The sequence below is a fragment of the Chelonia mydas genome, chromosome 4 (assembly GCF_015237465.2).
Source record: "Chelonia mydas isolate rCheMyd1 chromosome 4, rCheMyd1.pri.v2, whole genome shotgun sequence".
Lineage (NCBI taxonomy): Eukaryota > Metazoa > Chordata > Testudines > Cheloniidae > Chelonia > Chelonia mydas.
Genome location: NC_057852.1, coordinates 142,092,006 through 142,111,171, shown reverse-complemented (window position 1 = coordinate 142,111,171; position 19,166 = coordinate 142,092,006). Strand labels below are relative to the sequence as shown.

Below are 19,166 nucleotides of genomic sequence, written 5' to 3'. Positions count from 1 at the left end.
AAAAAAAAAAAAAAAAAAAATCATACTCAATCACTTTTTATGGGTTTCATGGAAGAACTGAATCTTGAGGGAATCTGAGAGAAGGCAGCAAAGTGGCTTGGAACCCCTGAGATGTGCATATGCCATAACCGAGTCCTCATGTAATTTTACTCTGTAATTCTTATCCCCGTCTCCTGCTGATGGTTGAGTAATCCTACTCTGTGCATCACATCCAAAGTTTGATGGCAAGCCTATTGGGCCAGGGAATTTGCTTTAATTTGCTCTGTAGAGGACCAAGTCAGCCTCAGCACTGCTCTAAACTGTGCCAGCTAACAGTGCCCCCACAGCTAATCTGCCAGGGATCACCTGTAGAGCCTTGCAACCCAAAGGGCCCCAACTACAGGGGTCTGGTTCAGGTCAGGTCAGTAAACAACTTGAGTCTCTCAGGGTGAGGTAGGCCCTCATCACCTCCTTCTACCTATGGGGCCAACACAGTAGCAGCTACGTGCCTTGCTCCCACTGGATGCTGCCACCTCACTGCATTCTGTGTGTGCACAGCAGAGTGAGTGTGCAGACTCATCACAGCAGCTCTCACTCCACAGCGCACACAGTACAGCAAGGATGCAGCAGCCCAGAGTGGTTATGCAACCATGCTGGCACAGACCCCATGGGCAGGAGGTGTCCAGACATGGATCACAGCCATGGGGTATAGGGAGTGGGAAGCCCCCACCAGGCCAAACCTCAAGAATGAGGCAGCAGCACTGAAACAGGTTCAGGGGGAAGGATCAAGTTTAGGTCGGGTCTGAAAACTACTTAACCCTTGTGGGTTTGGATAGAATTCTGGTCAGCTTGCGCTCAGGCTGGGTTTGGGTCCCCCTTTAAAATTAGGCCCAAGCTGACCACTACGTACAGCAATGCTCTGGACACCCCTTTCTTCCAGCCATGCTGCACATCATATGAATCCTTACCTGTGTTAATATCTTCCTCCAACTGCTCTCACTTTGACTATATAGCAACTCTTCATCTATGGCCTATGCAGACTTTAAAGGGAAAATGGAACATTTGATCATCTGGTTTGACCTCTTGTATATCAGACAGTAACACTTCACCCAGTTACCTCTGTATTGAGACCCATAATTTGTGTTTGACTAAAGTACACAAGCCAGAAATGCATCCAGTCTTCACTCAAAGACTTAGAGATGAAGAATCCATGACTTCTCTTGGTAGTTTGTTCCTATGGTTAATCACCTTCACTGTTAAACATTTGTGGCTTATTTCTAATTTGAATTTATCTGGCTTTAACTTCTAGCCATTGGTTCTTATGACGCCTCTGTTAAATTAAAGAGACCTTTAGTGCCTGATATTGTCTCATGACAATATGTATACACTGTAATCAAGTCACCTCACAATTGTCTTTTTGATAAGCTAAACAGATTGAGTTCTTTCACTCAAGCATTTTTTTTAGCCCTCAAATAATTTGTTGCTCTTCTCTACATCCTCTCCAATTTTTCAACAAGCTCTTTAAAATGTTCACACCAGAACTGGATACCATGTTCCAGGATTGGTCTCACTAGTGCTGTATACAAAAGAAAAATTACCTTCCTACTCACTATGCCCGTTTATACATGCAAGAATTGCATTAGCCTTTTTGACCAGCAGATCCCCAGGTTGCAGCATGTTCTGAATATCACTGTCAGTCTTTCCCATTACACCCCAAAGACCTCCACTGGAAGATATGCTGGAGGGTAGGGATAGGATACAGAGGGCACCAGACAAATTAGAGGTTTGGGCCAAAAGCAATCTGATGAGGTTCAACAAGGACAAATGCAGAGTCCTGCACTTAGGACGGAAGAATCCCATGCACCACTTCAGACTAGGGACCGAGTGGCTAGGCAGCAGTTCTGCAGAAAAGGACCTAGGGGTTACAGCGGACGAGAAGCTGGATATGAGTCAGTGTGCCCTTGTTGCCAAGAAGGCTAATGGCATTTTGGGCTGTATAATTAGGGGCATTGCCAGCAGATCGAGGGACGTGATCGTTCCCCTCTACTCGACATTGGTGAGGCCTCATCTGGAGTACTGTGTCCAGTTTTGGGCCCCACACTACAAGAAGGAAATGAAAAAAATTGGAAAGAGTCCAGCGGAGGGAAACAAAAAATGATTAGGGAACTGAAACACAGGACTTATGAGAGGCTGAGGGAACTGGGATTGTTTAGTCTGCAGGAGAGAAGAATGCGGGGGGATTGGATAGCTGCTTTCAACTACCTGAAAGGGGGTTCCAAAGAGGATGGATCTAGACTGTTCTCAGTGGTAGCAGATGACAGAACGAGGAGTAATGGTCTCAAGTTGCAGTGGGGAAGGTTTAGGTTGGATATTAGGAAAAACTTTTTCACTAGGAGGGTGGTGAAGCACTGGAATGCATTACCTAGGGAGGTGGTGGAATCTCCTTCCTTAGAAGTTTTTAAGGTCAGGCTTGACAAAGCCCTGGCTGGGATGATTTAGTTGGGGATTGGTCCTGCTTTAAGCAGGGGATTGGACTAGACGACCTCCTGAGGTCCCTTCCAACCCTGATATTCTATGATCTTTGTATCCATTTCAGAATACTGTTCAAAATTGCCCTCATTTTAAACCTCTCCATAGCTGTGCTCCAGCCTACTTGACAGGCCTGTTCTTCCTTTACTCACCTTTTCTTAGCCCTCCCTCTCTCTCTCTCCACCCAACTTTACCACTGTTGGTACAAGAACTTTCTTCTTTGCAGCTTCTGCCATCTGGAACAGTCTTCATCTCTCTCTGCTTATGAACTCTATTTTGAATTAAATCTCATCAAGAAGTTTCAGGGCTCCTTTCCCTTGCCTACACCCCTTAGTTTCTCTACTTGGTCTATAAAGTAGCTTTGACAGTCCATTTTGGAACACTCTTCCTGGACTCATCCATGAGGCCACTACTCTCTCCTCTTCATATCCCCTTCTGCTATGCTGCCTCTTGGACTCTGGGGCACCAGGCCCCCAGAAGCACCAGGCTCCAGCCCACATGGTCAGAGGGCTACCAACTTCCACTCTTGGGTTGGCCCATAGGTCTTCTGCTCACCTTTAGAGGTAGGAGCAGTGGATCAGGGACACCTTAAAAGTCTCTGCCATCAGCAGCACTGTCACAGCACAAAGGAGAGAGGTACTGGGGTGCAACTGATGTGAGAGAGAGATGCAGGGAAGAGAGAACACAATACCTGTATAACAGGGAGGGTAAACAATACACAACTGTCTGGAGTGGGCAGAATGGGAAAAGAGCACATTGAAATGACAGTGGCAGGTTGGCTGAGACACTGGGACAGGGCTCGAGTAAGATACTTTGAGGAAAAATCAGAAGTGAAATTAAACTAAAACAAAACCAGACATGGCCCTTTGACATTTTGCATATCTGTCATCTGTCTATTATGGTTGGTCTGTCTTGTCTAGTTATATTACGAACTCCTCAGGGCAGAGACTGTGTGCTCTCATGTTTCTGTGCAGCACACAGGGACCCCAATCTCAACTGCAACCTTTGGTGCTACCATAATATACATTACTACTGCTAAAATCCTGATAGGGTGCTACTGTAATACAGATACTAATTGCGGCTAAATTGAGGGGCAGTCAGTGATTACTCACTAAGGACTTAATTTAATAAAGTACTCCACTTAGGAAGGAACAATCAGTTGTACACATACAAGATGGGAAATGACTGCCTAGGAAGGAGTACTGCCAAAAGGGATCTGGGGGTCACAAGCTAAATATGAGTCAGTGTGACACTGTTGCAAAAAAGAGCAAACATCATTCTGGGATGTATTAACAGGAGAAGTAATTCTTCTGCTCTACTCTGTGCTGATTAGGCCTCAACTGGAGTATGGTGTCCAGTTCTGGGTGCCACATTTCAGGAAAGAAGTGGACAAATTGGAAAAAGACCAGAGAAGAGCAACAAAAATTATTAAAGGTCTAGAAAACATGACCTATAAGGGAAAATTGAAAAAAAAATTGAAAAAACTTTCATTTTACTTCCTGTCATGCCTCACTGGTGTGCTCTGGCTAAGTCATGTGCCCGTCTCATACCCACCACCCCCAATTTAGGTAATGAGCTCCATTGGCTTGTGCTGTCCCCATCATGTTATTTTACAAACCAAAATGTAATTAGAGACCTAGTGCCTGAGGAGGACTATCCTGGCAGCAAGTAGCAAGGAGTCAAAATAATAATTAAAGAAAAATAGCAACAGAACAAGCAAACTAGGATCTGGTCCAAGAGATGACTATAGCTGATTTGCTCAGTAATAGCTACCATACTGAAAATTAAATTTAACATCCTTGTAGTGGTGGAAATGCCAGAGAAACCCACCACAGTAGCATTTAACTTCAAAGGGAGAACACCACAAAAGCAGGGCTATCCCTACCCATATGCAAAGTACGCAGCGGCATAGGGCACCAGGAAATTTGTACCAAATTTCCTGGTGCCCTGCGCAGCTGTGGGCTGCTCCAGCCCCTGCCCTGCCTCTTCCCCATGGTCCCCACCCTTGCTCCACCCCCACTCCACCCCTTCCCCGCCTCAGCCCTGCCCCCACTCCACCCCTTCCCCAAAGCCTCTGCCTCTGCTCTGCCCCAGCCCTGACTCCCCTGAGGGCTGCAGCAGGGTTGGGTCTGCACTCACCGGTGGTGGGAAGTGCAGTGACCTGGCCCCAGCCTCACCACCGGTGAGTGCTGGGGGGCAGTTCCCCCCACCCAAGCCTGCTCCTGCCCCCTGGAGGCCTGGCCTGCCCCCCCACACACACACACGGCGGGGGGAGGGGGGGGGGCGGCAGCTGTGTAGGGCCCCTGAATAGCTAGGGACAACTCTGTACAAAAGTGAGGAAACTCTTTAAATGTAAATTAAAAGGAACAGTCAAGAAGGTGAAATACTTGCAAACAGCATGGAAACTTATTTAAAAACACCATAATACAGGCTCAAACTAAATGTATACCCCAAATTATGATACAAAACCACAACAGTGAAAGGACTAAAACATGCCATGATAGCTTAACAGAGGCAAAGAGGCATCCTTTAAAAATTGGAAGTCAGATCCCACTGAGGAAAACAGAAAGGAGAAAAAAAAAATGCTGGCAACTCAAGAGTATAAATTAGGCAGGCCAAAAAACAATTTGAAGAGCAACTAGTTAAAGATGTAATTTTTAAAAAATGCTGGGTTTTTTGTATCAGAAGCAGAAAGGCTGTCAAACAAGCCCTGGGGCCACAGTACAATCAAGGTGCTAACAAGGCACTCAAGGCTGTTGCAGAGAAGATAAATGAATTTTTTTTGCATAGGAGAGAAGATCCCCACATCCAAGCTTTTTTTTTTTTAATATATATAAGTGGCAAATCTGAGAAACTCTCCCAGATTGAGGTTTCAAGATAAAAAAAACAAACAAACCAAACCAAACAGTAATAAGTCACCAGAACCAAATGGTATTAACCCAACAGTTCTTAAGGAACTCAAATATGAAATTGTAGAACTGTTGTATGTAACCTATCATTCAAATCAGCTTCTGTACCAGATGACTGGAGGGTAACTAATGTAATGCATATTTTTTAAAAAGGCTCCAGAGTGGATCCTGGCAATTACAGGTTGATAAGGCTGACTTCAGTACTGGGCAAATTGGTTGAAGCTATTAGTAAACAGCAGAATTATCAGACAGATTGATAAAGATGGTATGTTAGGGAAGAGCCAGCATGGTTTTGTAAATGGAAATCATGCCTCAGCAATCTATTAGAACTATTTGAGGGTGTCAACAAGCACGTGGACAAAGGTGATCCAGAGGATATAGTATACTTGGACTTTCAGAAAGCTTTTGGCAAGGTCCCACACCAAAGTGTCTTAAGCAAAGTAAGCAGTCATGGGATAAAAGGGAAGGTCTTCTCATGGATCAGTAACTGGTTAAAAGACAGGTTTCAGAGTAGCAGCTGTGTTAGTCCGTATCCACAAAAAGAAAAGGAGTACTTGTGGCACCTTAGAGAATAACAAATTTATTTGAGCATACAGCTCACGAAAGCTTATGCTCAAATAAATTTCTTAGTCTACGGTGCCACAAGTACTTTTTTTTGGTTAAAAGACAGGAAACAAAGGACAGGAATAAATGGTTAGTTTTCAGAATGGAGAGAGGTAAACAGGTCCAAGCATCTGTACTGGGACCAGTCCTATTCAACATATTCATCAATGATTTGGGAAAGGGGGAGAACAGGAAGTTGGCACAATTTCCAGATGATACAAAACTACTCAAGATAGTCAAGTCCAAAGCTGAATGCAAGACTTAGAGGGATCTCACTACTCTGAGTGACTGGGCAACAAAAAAAATGACAGATGAAATCCAGTGTCGATAAGTGCAAAGTAATGCACATTGGAAAACATAACCCACACTATACATACAAAATGATGGGGTATAAATTAGCTGCTAGCACTCAAGAAGGATTTTGGAGTCATTGTGGATAGTTAAGAACATAAGAACGGCCATATTAAGTCAGACCCAAGGTCCATCTAGCCCAGTATCCTGTCTTCCAACAGTGGCCAATGCCAGGTGCCCCAGAGGGAATGAACAGAACAGGTAATCATCAAGTGATCCATTCCTTATCACCCATTCCCAGCTTCTGGCAAACAGAGGCTAGGAACACCATCCCTGCCCATCCTGACTAATAGCCACTGATGGACCTATCCTCCATGAAAACATCCACTCAACCTGCAACAGCAGTCAAAACAAGCTAACAGAAGGTTAGGAATCATTAGGAAATGGATAGATAAAACAGAAAAATATAATTCCACTATATAAATCTATTTTATGCCCACATCTTGAATACTGCATGCAGTTCTGGTTGCCTCATCTCAGAAAAGATATATTAGAATTGGAAAAGGTACAGAGAAGGGCAAACCTGATTAAGGGTATGGAGGAGTTCCATGTAAGGAGAGATTAAAAAGACTGGGACAGTTCATTTTAGAAGAACGAACTGGGGGGAGGAAATATGATCAGTAAATAACACTTTCTCTCTTACATAAAAGAAGAACTTCCCCTCTATTCGACATTGGTGAGGCCTCATCTGGAGTACTGTGTCCGGTTTTGGACCCCACACTACAAGAAGGATGTGGAAAAATTGGAAAGAGTCCAGCGCAGGGCAACAAAAATGGATTAGGGGACTGGAACACATGACTTATGAGGAGAGGCTGAGGGAACTGGGATTGTTTAGTCTGCGGAAGAGAAGAATGAGGGGGGATTTGATAGCTGCTTTCAGCTACCTGAAAGGGGGTTCCAAAGAGGATGATCTAGACTGTTCTCAATAGTAGCAGATGACAGAACAAGGAGTAATGGTCTCAAGTAGCAGTGGGGGAGGTTTAGGTTGGATATTAGGAGAAACTTTTTCACTAGGAGGGTGGTGAAACACTGGAATGCATTACCTAGGAAGGTGGTGGAATCTCCTTCCTTAGAAGTTTTTAAGGTCAGGCTTGACAAAACCCTGGCTGGGATGATTTAGTTGGGGATTGGTCCTGCTTTGAGCAGGGGGTTGGACTAGATGACCTCCTGAGGTCCCTTCCAACCCTGATATTCTATGATTCTAACTAGGGGTCATCCTATGAAATTAATAGGCAGCCAGTTTAAATGCAAACAGAAGTACTTTTTCCACACAACACACTCTCTGGACCTCATTACCAGAGGATATTGTGAATGCCAACAGTATAACTGGGTTCAAAAAGTAATAAGATAAGTTCATGGAGGACAGGTCTATTAATGGCTATGTTATAAATATAAAGGGAAGGGTAAACACCTTTAAAATCCCTCCTGGCCAGAGGAAAAACCCTTAACAGGTGAAAGAAGCTAGGATAACCTCGCTGGCACCTGACCAAAATGACCAGTGAGGAGACAAGATATTTTCAAAGCTGCGAGGGGGGGAAAAAAGGCTCTCTCTGTCTGCGTGATGCTTTTGCCGGGAACAGAAAAGGAATGGAGTCTTAGAACTTAGTAAGTAATCTAGCTAGATATGCGTTAGATTCTGTTTTGTTTAAATGGCTGATAAAATAGCTGTGCTGAATGGAATGTATATTCCTGTTTGTGTCTTTTTATAACATAAGGTTTTGCCTAGAGGGATTCTCTATGTTTTGAATCTGATTACCCTGGAAGGTAATTACCATCCTGATTTTACAGAGGTGATTCTTTTACTTTTTTTCTTCAATTAAAATTCTTCTTTTAAGAACCTGATTGCTTTTTCATTGTTGTTAAGATCCAAGGGTTTGGGTCTGTGTTCACCTTTGCAAATTGGTGAGGATTTTTAATCAAGCCTTCCCCAGGAAAGGGGGTGTAGAGTTTGGGGAGGATTTTGGGGGGAAAGACATTTCCAAGCGGGCTCTTTCCCTGTTATATCTGTTAGACGCTTGGTGGTGCAGCAGTAAAGTTCAAGGGCAAAAAGGTAAAATAGTTTGTACCTTGGGGAAGTTTTAACCTAAGCTGGTAAAAATAAGCTTAGGGGGTTTTCATGCAGGTCCCCACATCTGTACCCTGGAGTTCAGAGTGGGGAAGGAACCTTGACAGGCTATTAGCCAGGATGGACAAGGACACAACCCCATATCCTTAAATCTCCAACTGCCAGAAACTGAGACTGGACAACAGGGGATGGATCACTCAAAGTTGCCCTGTTCTGTTCATTCCCTCTGAAGCATCGGACATCGGCCACTGTTAGAGACAAGATAGTGGGCTAGATGGACCATTGATCTGAACCAGTATGGCCATTCTTATGTTCTAACTTCCCATCTAACTTGCAGTCAGTTAGCTTCCAGGTTCTTTTTATTGCCTCTGCCCCATTTAGCTTTCCTCCCCTCCCCTGCTTCCTTTATTTAGAAAGCAAGTACTGTGTTTGGATAGGGTACTCTTTAAATATGGTATTGTGAAACTAAATGTGGAAGTGTGCATACATAACCATCTTTAATCCAATTAGAAAATGATTGTGCCAAGCAGGTCAAAGACTCAAGTCTCCCAATAAGACCAAAAGGAGACTGGGGACAAATACAATGGTATTGTGTTTGATTTGGAGCTTTGGGATTAAGAACTAATCCAGTGTTTCTTCTAGGTATTCACTAGTCTGGGCCCACTAACCCAAAGCTGCACAACGTTACAGATTAAAGCCCCTAGCAAATTAATTGCAGTTTAACATAATTTACTTTACAAGAGAAGGTCTTTGGAGTGAGCACATAAAGCTTTGACCTGGTTTTTAACAAAGCAGAGGTTCCAAAAAAAAAAAAAAAAAATTTTAACTGAGTTTCCTCAAACTGGGGCCTGCAGAGGCTTACTGGGACTCTCCAAATTCCTGGATCTCCCTCTTAAATGTGCGATTTAGTAAAAACCCACTTGGTCTGTGCAGAAGGAATTTTTTCTGCCAAAATGTGAAGTGTTATTTAGGTCCAGAGTCTGACGTTTACCGATAGTGAGCAGCATCACGCTCATCAAGGAACCCCACTGACATTAGTGGAGACTCCCCAGACTGAGTAGCGAGTACCATTATTCACACTGAGTAGCATCAGAAGCTAGCTCTACATTTAATGTTAATGGTCTTTAGCTGCAGAAAACTGAAGAAGCACTTTGTTATTGGTTTAGATAATACTCAGTCCTGCCATGAGTGCAGGGGACTGGACTAGATGACCTCTCGAGGTCCCTTCCAGTCCTATGATTGTGCGCGACTCCACAGTGGCTTCCAAAACAGATCACAATTTGGTTCCGTGGGCTAATGGAGACTGAAGGCCAAATTCAAAAGTTAGTCTAGGAGTTTAAACTGATGTAAATAACTTTTGCTGGCCCCCTCAATGTACATTTAGCAGCAATTTAGACATAGTATGGGCCAGATTTTACTACAGTTCACTCACTGGGTATGTCTACAGTAGAGACTTTGTTCCTATTGTAGTTTAATTGACTTATTTGTAAATGCTACTCTAGACATTCCACAAACTCTAGGACTCCCTACTAGGATTCACTTCAATCAAGTTTTTAGCCTCTGTCTACATTAGGGAAAAGTCACGATTGGGTTCATGTGTTAGATAACCTTGAACATGGGCAGTATGTATAATAGGCTGGGGAAGGCTGTGAAACATATAAAGCATCATATCCTTTATATATTGCCCTGTAGCAAGATCGTGCACTCACCAGTTCAGTGCCTCCTGCTGGTCATCTGGGAATTAGCTTTTTTCCAGCCCCAGAGCGCCTTCTGCCTGGCCAGTGTCTCACCTGCCTCAGGCCCCCTGTGTCTCTCCCAGACCCCAGTGCCCTTTACCTCAGAGTTCTGCCACAGCAGTACCCCCACACTCTGGGTCTCCCCTCCCAGGGGAACACCCTCCCCCTAAGCCCACCTTGCCTCAGTGGCTACTGCCAGTCATCATCTAGCCCCCTTCTCACTGGGGCAAACTGCAGTCTGAAATGGCCACTCATCATTGGCAAGGGGGTTGGACCAGCTGCCTCTACCTATCCTCAGGCTATACCTCTGTAGCCCCAGTACCTGCTTTGGCATTACCCAAGGCCAGAGCTCCCCAGCTCCTCTTGTCTTTCCCCAGGCCTGCTCTGCATCAGGTACCCCCGTTTCCCCCAGGCATCCCCATCCCCATTCCTCCAAGGCTGGAGAGAGACTGACTCAGATCCTGGCTCACAGCCCTTTTATAGGGGCAGCTGCGGCCTGATTGGACATGGTCCCAGGTGTGGCTGCTTCCCTAATCAGCCTAGCTTTTTCCACCAGAGCAGGTAACTGCCCTGCTACACACCCGTACGTGAGACAAAACACAAGCAGTTGTAGTGGGATGCAGCTGCGGTAGTGATTTGTGCCTCTGGAGCTATATGGATTGACAGACTGATTTAGACAAGTGGTCTATCTAGTCCACTATCCTGTTTGCAACAATAGCCACTACCAGCTGCCTCCAAGGAAGGCTCAGGAAATTCCACAGGAGTCAGTTACCCATGGGATAACCTGCCCACAGAGAAAAAAACAAAACAAAACAAACTTCCTCCCAGCCCCTAATTGACTCATGTCCTGAAGCAAGAGGGTTTATAGTCCTCCCAAAACTCTACCTATCCCCAGGCTACACCACTTTTGAAAATCTTTACAATAACAACTTTGGATAGTCTTGTGATCCGTATCACTGTCCAATCCTTTTTAAACCCTGTAACCTCGGGGCAATGTGTTCTACAACCAAACTGCATTGTGTGAAAAATAATTGTTATTGCATTTTAAATGTCTTCTCTTTAATTTCGTTGAATACTGTTTTGCAGCAAGTAAAAGGGAGCTTTCCTCGGCTTCAGACCTGCATTTCAGAACTTCGCTCCTTACCAAGAGAAGGCTCTTTCCAACAAAAGGGAGACAGAGTGATGCAGGCTGTGCGGGATGGGCTCCAGCAGTTTAAACAGTACACCAGACATATGCTAGCAGGAGGCTCAGTGAACAGTTCTGTTGAGGCAAGTTGAGTGCTGGGGAAGATAGTAATAACCATCAAGAGCAGTCTGTCTGTCTATTTCAGGTGTCAGTCACTGTGGTATCTAAGCATCATAGGAGGAAGTAAGTAGCATAAAACAATTCCAAAAAAGAGGAATCCCATAGCTTGCTCTGCAGGATGCCCAAGATCTCATGCCACATACAGATTCAATACGCTCATGGAATATGGCCCTAGCTGTGAGAGGGAAGTCAACTTGATGACAAGCATTAGCTGATTATTTTAACTTCCCATTTTGTACACTGTTAATCTCCAGGCATCCAAGTCTGGATATTATTTAAAGTTGATTTTATTTCTTATGAAATCATAGTGAAACACATTATGTGTAGCTGCAAACAAGATACTTTTTGATATGTCTTCATTGCCAGCCTACACTTACATTCTAGGGTCATGTTCTGCCTATATTCCCTGGATGGAATTTCCACTTGCATCAATGGGACATTTGTGCAAAGATTCTAGTTGTGGCTTAAAGTATGTCCACAGTTCATTAAAACACCAATTCAAATGGAAAAGCATTTTATTGTGGGATTAGTTGGCACAGTAGCAAAGAACAGGAAAAGCCTACAAAAAGATTATTATCTTAGCACAATCTTTAAATCAATTTTCAGTACAAAAAGCAAATAGGATCAGTATTTGGAAAACAGAGAAACTTTATAGTCAGCATTTCATTCTCTCAGCAGCAGCTTGAGACTTCCGTAGGCCTCCTTGTCCCATGCACCCAAACACAGATCCTCTACCATTTGGCATCTATTGTGTCCCCTCTTATTCATTGCCTCTCTAAAGTAAACAGCTCCAGTCTTTTCACTCTCTCACTATATGGAAGATTGTTGAAGCATCTAAATGTAATTCCCATCTCTGAATCCCTTCTATTTCTGTTATATTCTTTTTGAGATGCAGTCACCAGTACCGAACACGTGATCCAAGGAGAGGCTATCCCATTGATAATATTTACAATGCCATTATATATATTTCTCTAATAATGCCATAAAAAGATACATTTTTTCTATCCTTGGATGCAGATGTGTAGGTTGTTTTTCATTCTTACATAATTTTACTTTCTTCCCCCTCCTACTTTCCCACCCACCCCCATTTGGTGATGAGAGGATAGCGGGATTTGTGTTTGGGGGGGGCTTGGGGGGGGGGGATAAGTGATGGGTTTTAATTTCTGCTCATTGTGATTCTGATTTGGGGTGTTTATTTCAGTGTTGGAGGGCAATATAGAGTAGGTGTAATCAGGGAATGACACAATTACCTTCTCTAATTAATTTAACTGCAAATACATGCACAGCACAATCTTCCATTGCTGCAGCTGAGGGAATGGGACAGTTAACTACAATATTAAAGGAGTACTTGTGGCACCTTAGAGACTAACCAGTTTATTTGAGCATGAGCTTTCGTGAGCTACAGCTCACTTCATCGGATGCATAGCATATCGTGGAAACTGCAGTTTCCACGATATGCTATGCATCCGATGAAGTGAGCTGTAGCTCACGAAAGCTCATGCTCAAATAAACTGGTTAGTCTCTAAGGTGCCACAAGTACTCCTTTTCTTTTTACGAATACAGACTAACACGGCTGTTACTCTGAAACCTACAATATTAAATGATCTACAGCTGTAGGTGGCATATATTCCACTAGATTTTCCCTGTTCCTCTGGTTTGTTAAAATTAGTCCACAGTGTGTTGTGCAAGCACACATTACTGTGCAATTTTCACAGAGGATTTCTGGTTTCTGTTTTTCTGGTATACACCATAGTACAAAAAGCTATCCATGTGTATAAGACTGTAAAAAGACAGTGGCCTAAGTTTTCAAAAGTAATTATTGACTGTCTCAGTTTTTGAATACCCAACTTGAGACATCCTAAAAAGACCTAATTTTCAGAGGGCAGGTGCTCAGTACTTCTGAAAATCAGGTTCTTTTTCATAAATTCAGAGATTATAAAACCAGAAGGGATCTCTTGTCTGACTTCCTGCATAACAGACCATGGACTTGATTTCATCAAGCGATTCCTGCTTCAAACCCACATTTAGAAAGATATCCAGGGTTGGTTTAAACACCTCATGTGCTGAGGAATCCACCAGACCCCAACACAAATTGTTCTAATAGTTAATTCCCCTCGCTGTTCAATTTAACTTTATTTCTACTCTGAATTTTCCTAGCTTCAGCTTCTAGGGATTTGATCTTGTACTGCCTTTTTCTTCTAGATTAAAGAGCCCTCTATTTTTAAGGTATCTCAAGTTAACACCCAAAAAATCACTATTCACATGAAAAGTTAAGCTTGTATTTTTAGACATCAATAGAAGTGATACCTATCTGAAGGTTGTGTAACGCCAAACAAACCCCAGTTGTCAGCGCGTGGGATTGAACCTCAGAAGCTAAATGCAGGAGCCTCTACTGCAGTGGTTCCCAAACTTGTTTCGCCACTTGTGCGGGAAAAGCCTCTGGCAGGCCTGGCCTGTTTGTTTACCTGCCGCATCCGCAGGTTCGGCAGATCGCAGCTCCCAGTGGCTGCGGTTCGCTGCTCCAGGCCAATGGGAGCTGCTGGAAGCAGCGCAGGCCGAGGGATGTACTGGCCGCCGCTCAGGAAGTGTGTGGGTTATAGTTGCATATATACCTTCCATTATAACCTAACTTTTAATTTTTTCTCAGTTTGGCAAACTAACTGTTTGGGCTGAAATAGACTAAGTTTCAGCTCTGCCTCGGGTTGGTTTTTTTTTTTTTTAAACATTAGAACAAAAACAATTAATCTGTTTCCAAGAACAAGGCTAGTGAAAAACAGGTAGTTTTGCCAATGGCAACAAAATTTTCTACTGGAAAAGCTCTAGCGGCTCCATGGGTTGGAGCATGGATCTCAAATAGTGAGATAGGACTGGGGCCAGAGGGATGGACTTTGTATCCTCATAAAAGTCCATCCAGATATATCCATAATCCTTTGAGAGGGGAGGGGAAGGGAGAGAATCACTATTTGCTAGGGGAGGCCTGCCCACGTGAGAACCAAAAGGGACTTGTGATGGGGTCCACCACTCACCACGTGGCTACAGCCTCCTCCTGCTCACTATAAGGATTAGCTCTCAAGGCCAACACCCCTTCCCATGGGTGCATGCTATTATACCTTCTCTCTCTAAGGTCTGCATCTCCTCTCTGATCCCAGAACCCACAGCATTCTCTTCATGACTCAGCCTTCTGGCCAGGTCACTCAGTGTTCCCCTCTTCCAGGGTATATCAAAGTCTTTCCTTCAGCAGTCTTCCCCTTCACTGCCTCAAGTACCACTCCTTCAGTGGCTGGTGCGGGAACCCAGGCCTACCCTCTACTGCGGGTTCATAGAAGCATAGAAGATTAAGGTTGGAAGAGACCTCAGGAGGTCATCTAGTCCAAACCCTTGCTCAAAGCAGGACTAACCTCAACTAAATCATCCCAGCCATGGCTTTGTCAAGCCAGGCCTTAAAAACCTCTAAGGCTGGAGAGTCGACCACCTCCAGTGCTTCACCACCCTCCTAGTGAAACAGTTTTTCCTAATAGCCAACCTAGACCTCCCCCACTGCAATTTGAGACCATTGCTCCTTGTTCGGTCATCTGCCACCACTGAGAACAGCCTAGCTCTATCCTCTTTGGAACCCCCTTCAGGTAGTTGAAGGCTGCTATCAAATCCCTCCTCACTCTTCTGCAGACTAAATAAGCCCAGTTCCCTCAGCCTCTCCTCATAAGTCATGTGCCCCAGCCCCCTAATAATTTTTGTTGCCCTCTGCTGGACTCTCCAATTTGTCCACATCCCTTCTGTAGTGAAGGGCCCAAAACTGGATGCAATACTGCAGATGTGGCCTCAGTGCTGAATAGAGGGGAATAATCACTTCCCTCGATCTGCTGGCAATGCTCCTACTAATGCAGCCCAATATGCTGTTAGTCTTCTTGGCAACAAGGGCACACTGTTGACTCATATCCAGCTTCTCATTCACTGTAATCCCCAGGTCCTTTTCTGCAGAACTGCCATTTAGCCAGTCGGTCCCCAGCCTGTAGCCGTGCATGGGATTCTTCCTTCCTAAGTGCAGGACTCTGCACTTGTCCTTGTTGACCCTCATCAGATTTCTTTTGGCCCAATCCTCCACTTTGTCTAGGTCACTCTGGATCTATCCCTACCCTCCAGCATATCTACCTCTTCCCCCAGCTTAGTGTCATATGCGAACTTGCTGAGGGTGCAATCCATCCCATCATCAAGATCATTAATGAAGATGTTGAACAAAACCAGCCCCAGGACCAACCCCGGGGCACTCTGTTTGATACCAGCTGCCAACTAGACATCGAGCTATTGAACACTACCCGCTGAGCCCGACAATCTAGCCAGCTTTCTCTCCACCTAAAGTCCATTCATCCAATCCATACTTTTTTTAACGTGCTGGCAAGAATACTGTGGGAGACTGTATCAAAAGTTTTGCTAAAGTCAAGATATATCACATCCACCACTTTCCCCTCATCCACAGAGCCAGTTATCTCGTCATAGAAGGCAATCAGGTTGGTCAGGCATGACTTGCCCTGGGTGAATCCATGTTGACTGTTCCTGATCACCTTCCTCTCCTCCAAGTGCTTCAAAATGGATTCCTTTAGGACCAGCTTCATGATTTTTCCAGGGATTGAGGTGAGGCTGACCAGTCTGTAGTTCCCTGGATTCTCCTTCTTCCCTTTTTAAAAAATGGGCACTATATTTGCCTTTTTCCAATCGTCCGGGACCGCCTCCAATCGCCACAAGTTTTCAAAGATAATGGCCAATGGCTCTTCAGTCACATCAGCCAACTTCCTCAGCAACCTTGAATGCATTAGATCCAGACCCAATACTTGTGCATGTCCAGATTTTCTAAATAGTCCTTAATCTGTTCTTTCACTACTGAGGGTGGCTTACCTCCTCCCCATACTGTGCTACCCAGTGTCACTAGTGCCTCCCCCATTCAGTAAGGGTCTCACACTTTCCCTGACCTTTTTCTTGTTGCCAACATACCTGTAGAAACTCTTCTTGTTGCCTTTCACATGCCTTGCTAGCTGCAACTCCAATTGTGCTTTGGCCTTCCTGATTACGCCCCTGCATGCACAAGCAATATTTTTATACTCCTCTCTAGTCATCTGTCCAAGTTTCCACTTCTTGTAAGCCTCCTTTTTGGGTTTAAGCTCACTGAAGATTTCTCTGTTAAGCCAAGCTGGTTGCCTGCCATATTTACTGTTCTTTCTGCACATTAGGATAGTTTGTTCCTGGGTTCCAGCCCAGGGACCCTACAACACGCAGCCAAGATCTGTTCAGTCTCCAACCTAGCTGCTGGGCTGCTTCCTACCCTGGCACCACCCCTTATCTAGGGTTTTTCAGCCTCTCTACTCCCTCTTCCCAGGGAAAAACCACAGGCTACTTCTCTCTATAGCCCCCAAACACACCTCCCTTCTCCCAGGGAGTGAAAGCAGACTCCTTCTCCGTAGCCCCTTTTCTGCTATCAGCTCTGTGGCTTTATAGAAGCCCTGCCTGTTCTCACACAGGTGAGCTTCTCCTAGTTAGGGCTTTCCTCTCAGCCTAATAGATTAATTGGCCCACGTGGCTGCCATTAACCCCTTCAGAGGGAGTGTGGGGTGGACACCCCATCACAGGACCGAGTCACCAACTGGACATGCTCCACCCACCAGAGGGGAGCTGCTCCCTGCACAACCCCCTGCCAGAAAGCATTTGAGGAGCCCTTTGCTCATGTTCTGGCAGCACAGCACTGGCCTTTACCCATCTGTTTCCTCTGGGAAGTGGCAGCAGCAGCTGGAACAAAGGGCAGGGGGGTAAATCAACTCAGCTCTTTCCCAAGAGCTCCTGGCAACTGCTCCTTGCTGCCAGTTGACGTGCTGCCCCTAAAAGCCATGGAATGTCTCTGAACTCCTTCCCACTCCTAGGAAGCAGCTCCACTTAAAGGGTGTAAGAGGGTCCTTGGTGGCCTAGGCAGCCTAGTGATTAATGCCCACCCAGTGGTGGGAGGGAGGGTAGGGAAGCCCAGGCTCACCCACTCCACCAGGCTCCAACCCTGGGCCCTATAAGGATCAGCAGCATTTGGGCTCTGAAGGGGCCCTTTGAGTTACCCTACCTGGATCACTTCCTACCACTACTTCCTTCCCTCCCTCAGCCTCTGGTCCCAGATGAGACAAAAGAAACCAAACCATCAGTCCCAACCCAGCTCAGCATAGAGTCCTGTTCCCTCAAGGAGGCTTCTCCAAACCCTTTGTCAGGAGCCTTCAGGGTAGGTCTGTCCTCTTCCCAGCCTTCCCTCTGAGCTAGGCTGCTCCCTTTTCAACCCGGTCTCCAGCTAAAGCATGCTTGGCAGGGCTCCCTGAGCCCAGTACTGTCCTTCAACCTTGTCTGGCCCCAGTTTGGGGTTTGCATACCCCATCACAAAGGGACAGTAACTTAATATAGAAACCATTTTAGTACTGACAATTCCAGCCGTTCCAAAATCATGACTCAGGCTCCACAAAAACCGAGATTGCCTTAAAAATCCTTTTAAAGTAATAATTGTTGAGCTCTTTCTGTATATCTTCTGTATTTTTGACTTTTCAGGGTACACTCACATAACATTTTCAAGCTTTTCTCCACAACTAGGAGTACTGGATTTTTTTTTAAGCGAAAGCAGAGTTGTTTATGTAATCACCTGACTTCAGGAGTTGATGTTTAGGAAATACACCAACTCCCACCGACTCACAATCAAAGCACAAGAATTGGCAACAGTGCCATTTTGCAAAACAAGGTTACATCAGCACTTAATTATAGTGATCCCTGCACCACACCTTGCCATGGTGTCACATGGGCCTCTTTGGGCTCCCTGCACGCATGGTGGCAATAATAATAAAATTACAATTCCCAAATCCAGTTCAGGTTGGTTTACATTAAACCAGATCTTACCAAATGCCTCTGCATCTGCTCTTGCATGTGGGTGGGGGGGGGGGGTGTTCTAGAAGCCCCACTAGAGGGGCTTCTCTAGTTACTGTATTCTGCTAAAACAGCATCTGGGCATGATATCTCTGGCAGTTGGAGGTAGCTACTGCATTAGATCTGTGCCTTCTGTTTCAGATTACAGTTTTGACTAGTCAGCCAGGCAAGGACATGGTGAAACAACTGGAAACAGGATTAAGAGAGATAGACCTGGTGAGTCTGCGGAAACTGCAGATCATAGAGATATCACAAGGAGACTTGCTGGAGTCAGAGGATGTGGAGTGGCGCATACATGCTGAGGAAGAGGTCAGCAGTGATGGTAAGTGCAGAGAGGGAGCACAGTGTGGTTATGCATTTGGAGCGCAATACAATCACCAAATGTCCTTTTAATGTACGAGTGGCTGCTCGTCAGTAGCATGTAACAAACCTCACAAGTGGGACGTTGCAGAGGCATTCAAGGAAGGGCAGACAAGTTTAGTACCAGTGCACTCCCTAGGGAGCTCCACAGAGGGTGAGCAGCTTTAATTCATGGCTTGGGTTCTCTTGGAGACTCATCTTCAAAGCTTGATCAGAGGATGTGCTGAATCAGTGCATTTTTTGGATGCCCTCATCCATACAACCTCTCCAGCTGCCCTCTCATTTTCTGGGTGACACTAACTGGCTCCTGGTCTCTCAGCAAAGGGGGTTGTGTGTGACTTGCACTAGTCCCAGATTTTCTGCCAACAGGGGCACATAACACAACTTACTCGGTG

General features: G+C 45.0%; 1 protein-coding gene across 1 annotated transcript in view; it reads left to right on the top strand.

The window, feature by feature from the left end:
- LOC102936836 (meiosis 1 associated protein) overlaps nt 1-19,166 on the top strand; it is a 52,598-nt gene that overhangs the window by 1,638 nt on the left and 31,794 nt on the right. Inside the window, exons 2-3 of the mRNA XM_037898598.2 lie at nt 11,259-11,441; nt 18,553-18,733. Of these exons, the coding sequence (XP_037754526.1) occupies nt 11,259-11,441; nt 18,553-18,733 (364 nt within the window). The remainder of the gene's footprint in view (nt 1-11,258; nt 11,442-18,552; nt 18,734-19,166) is intronic.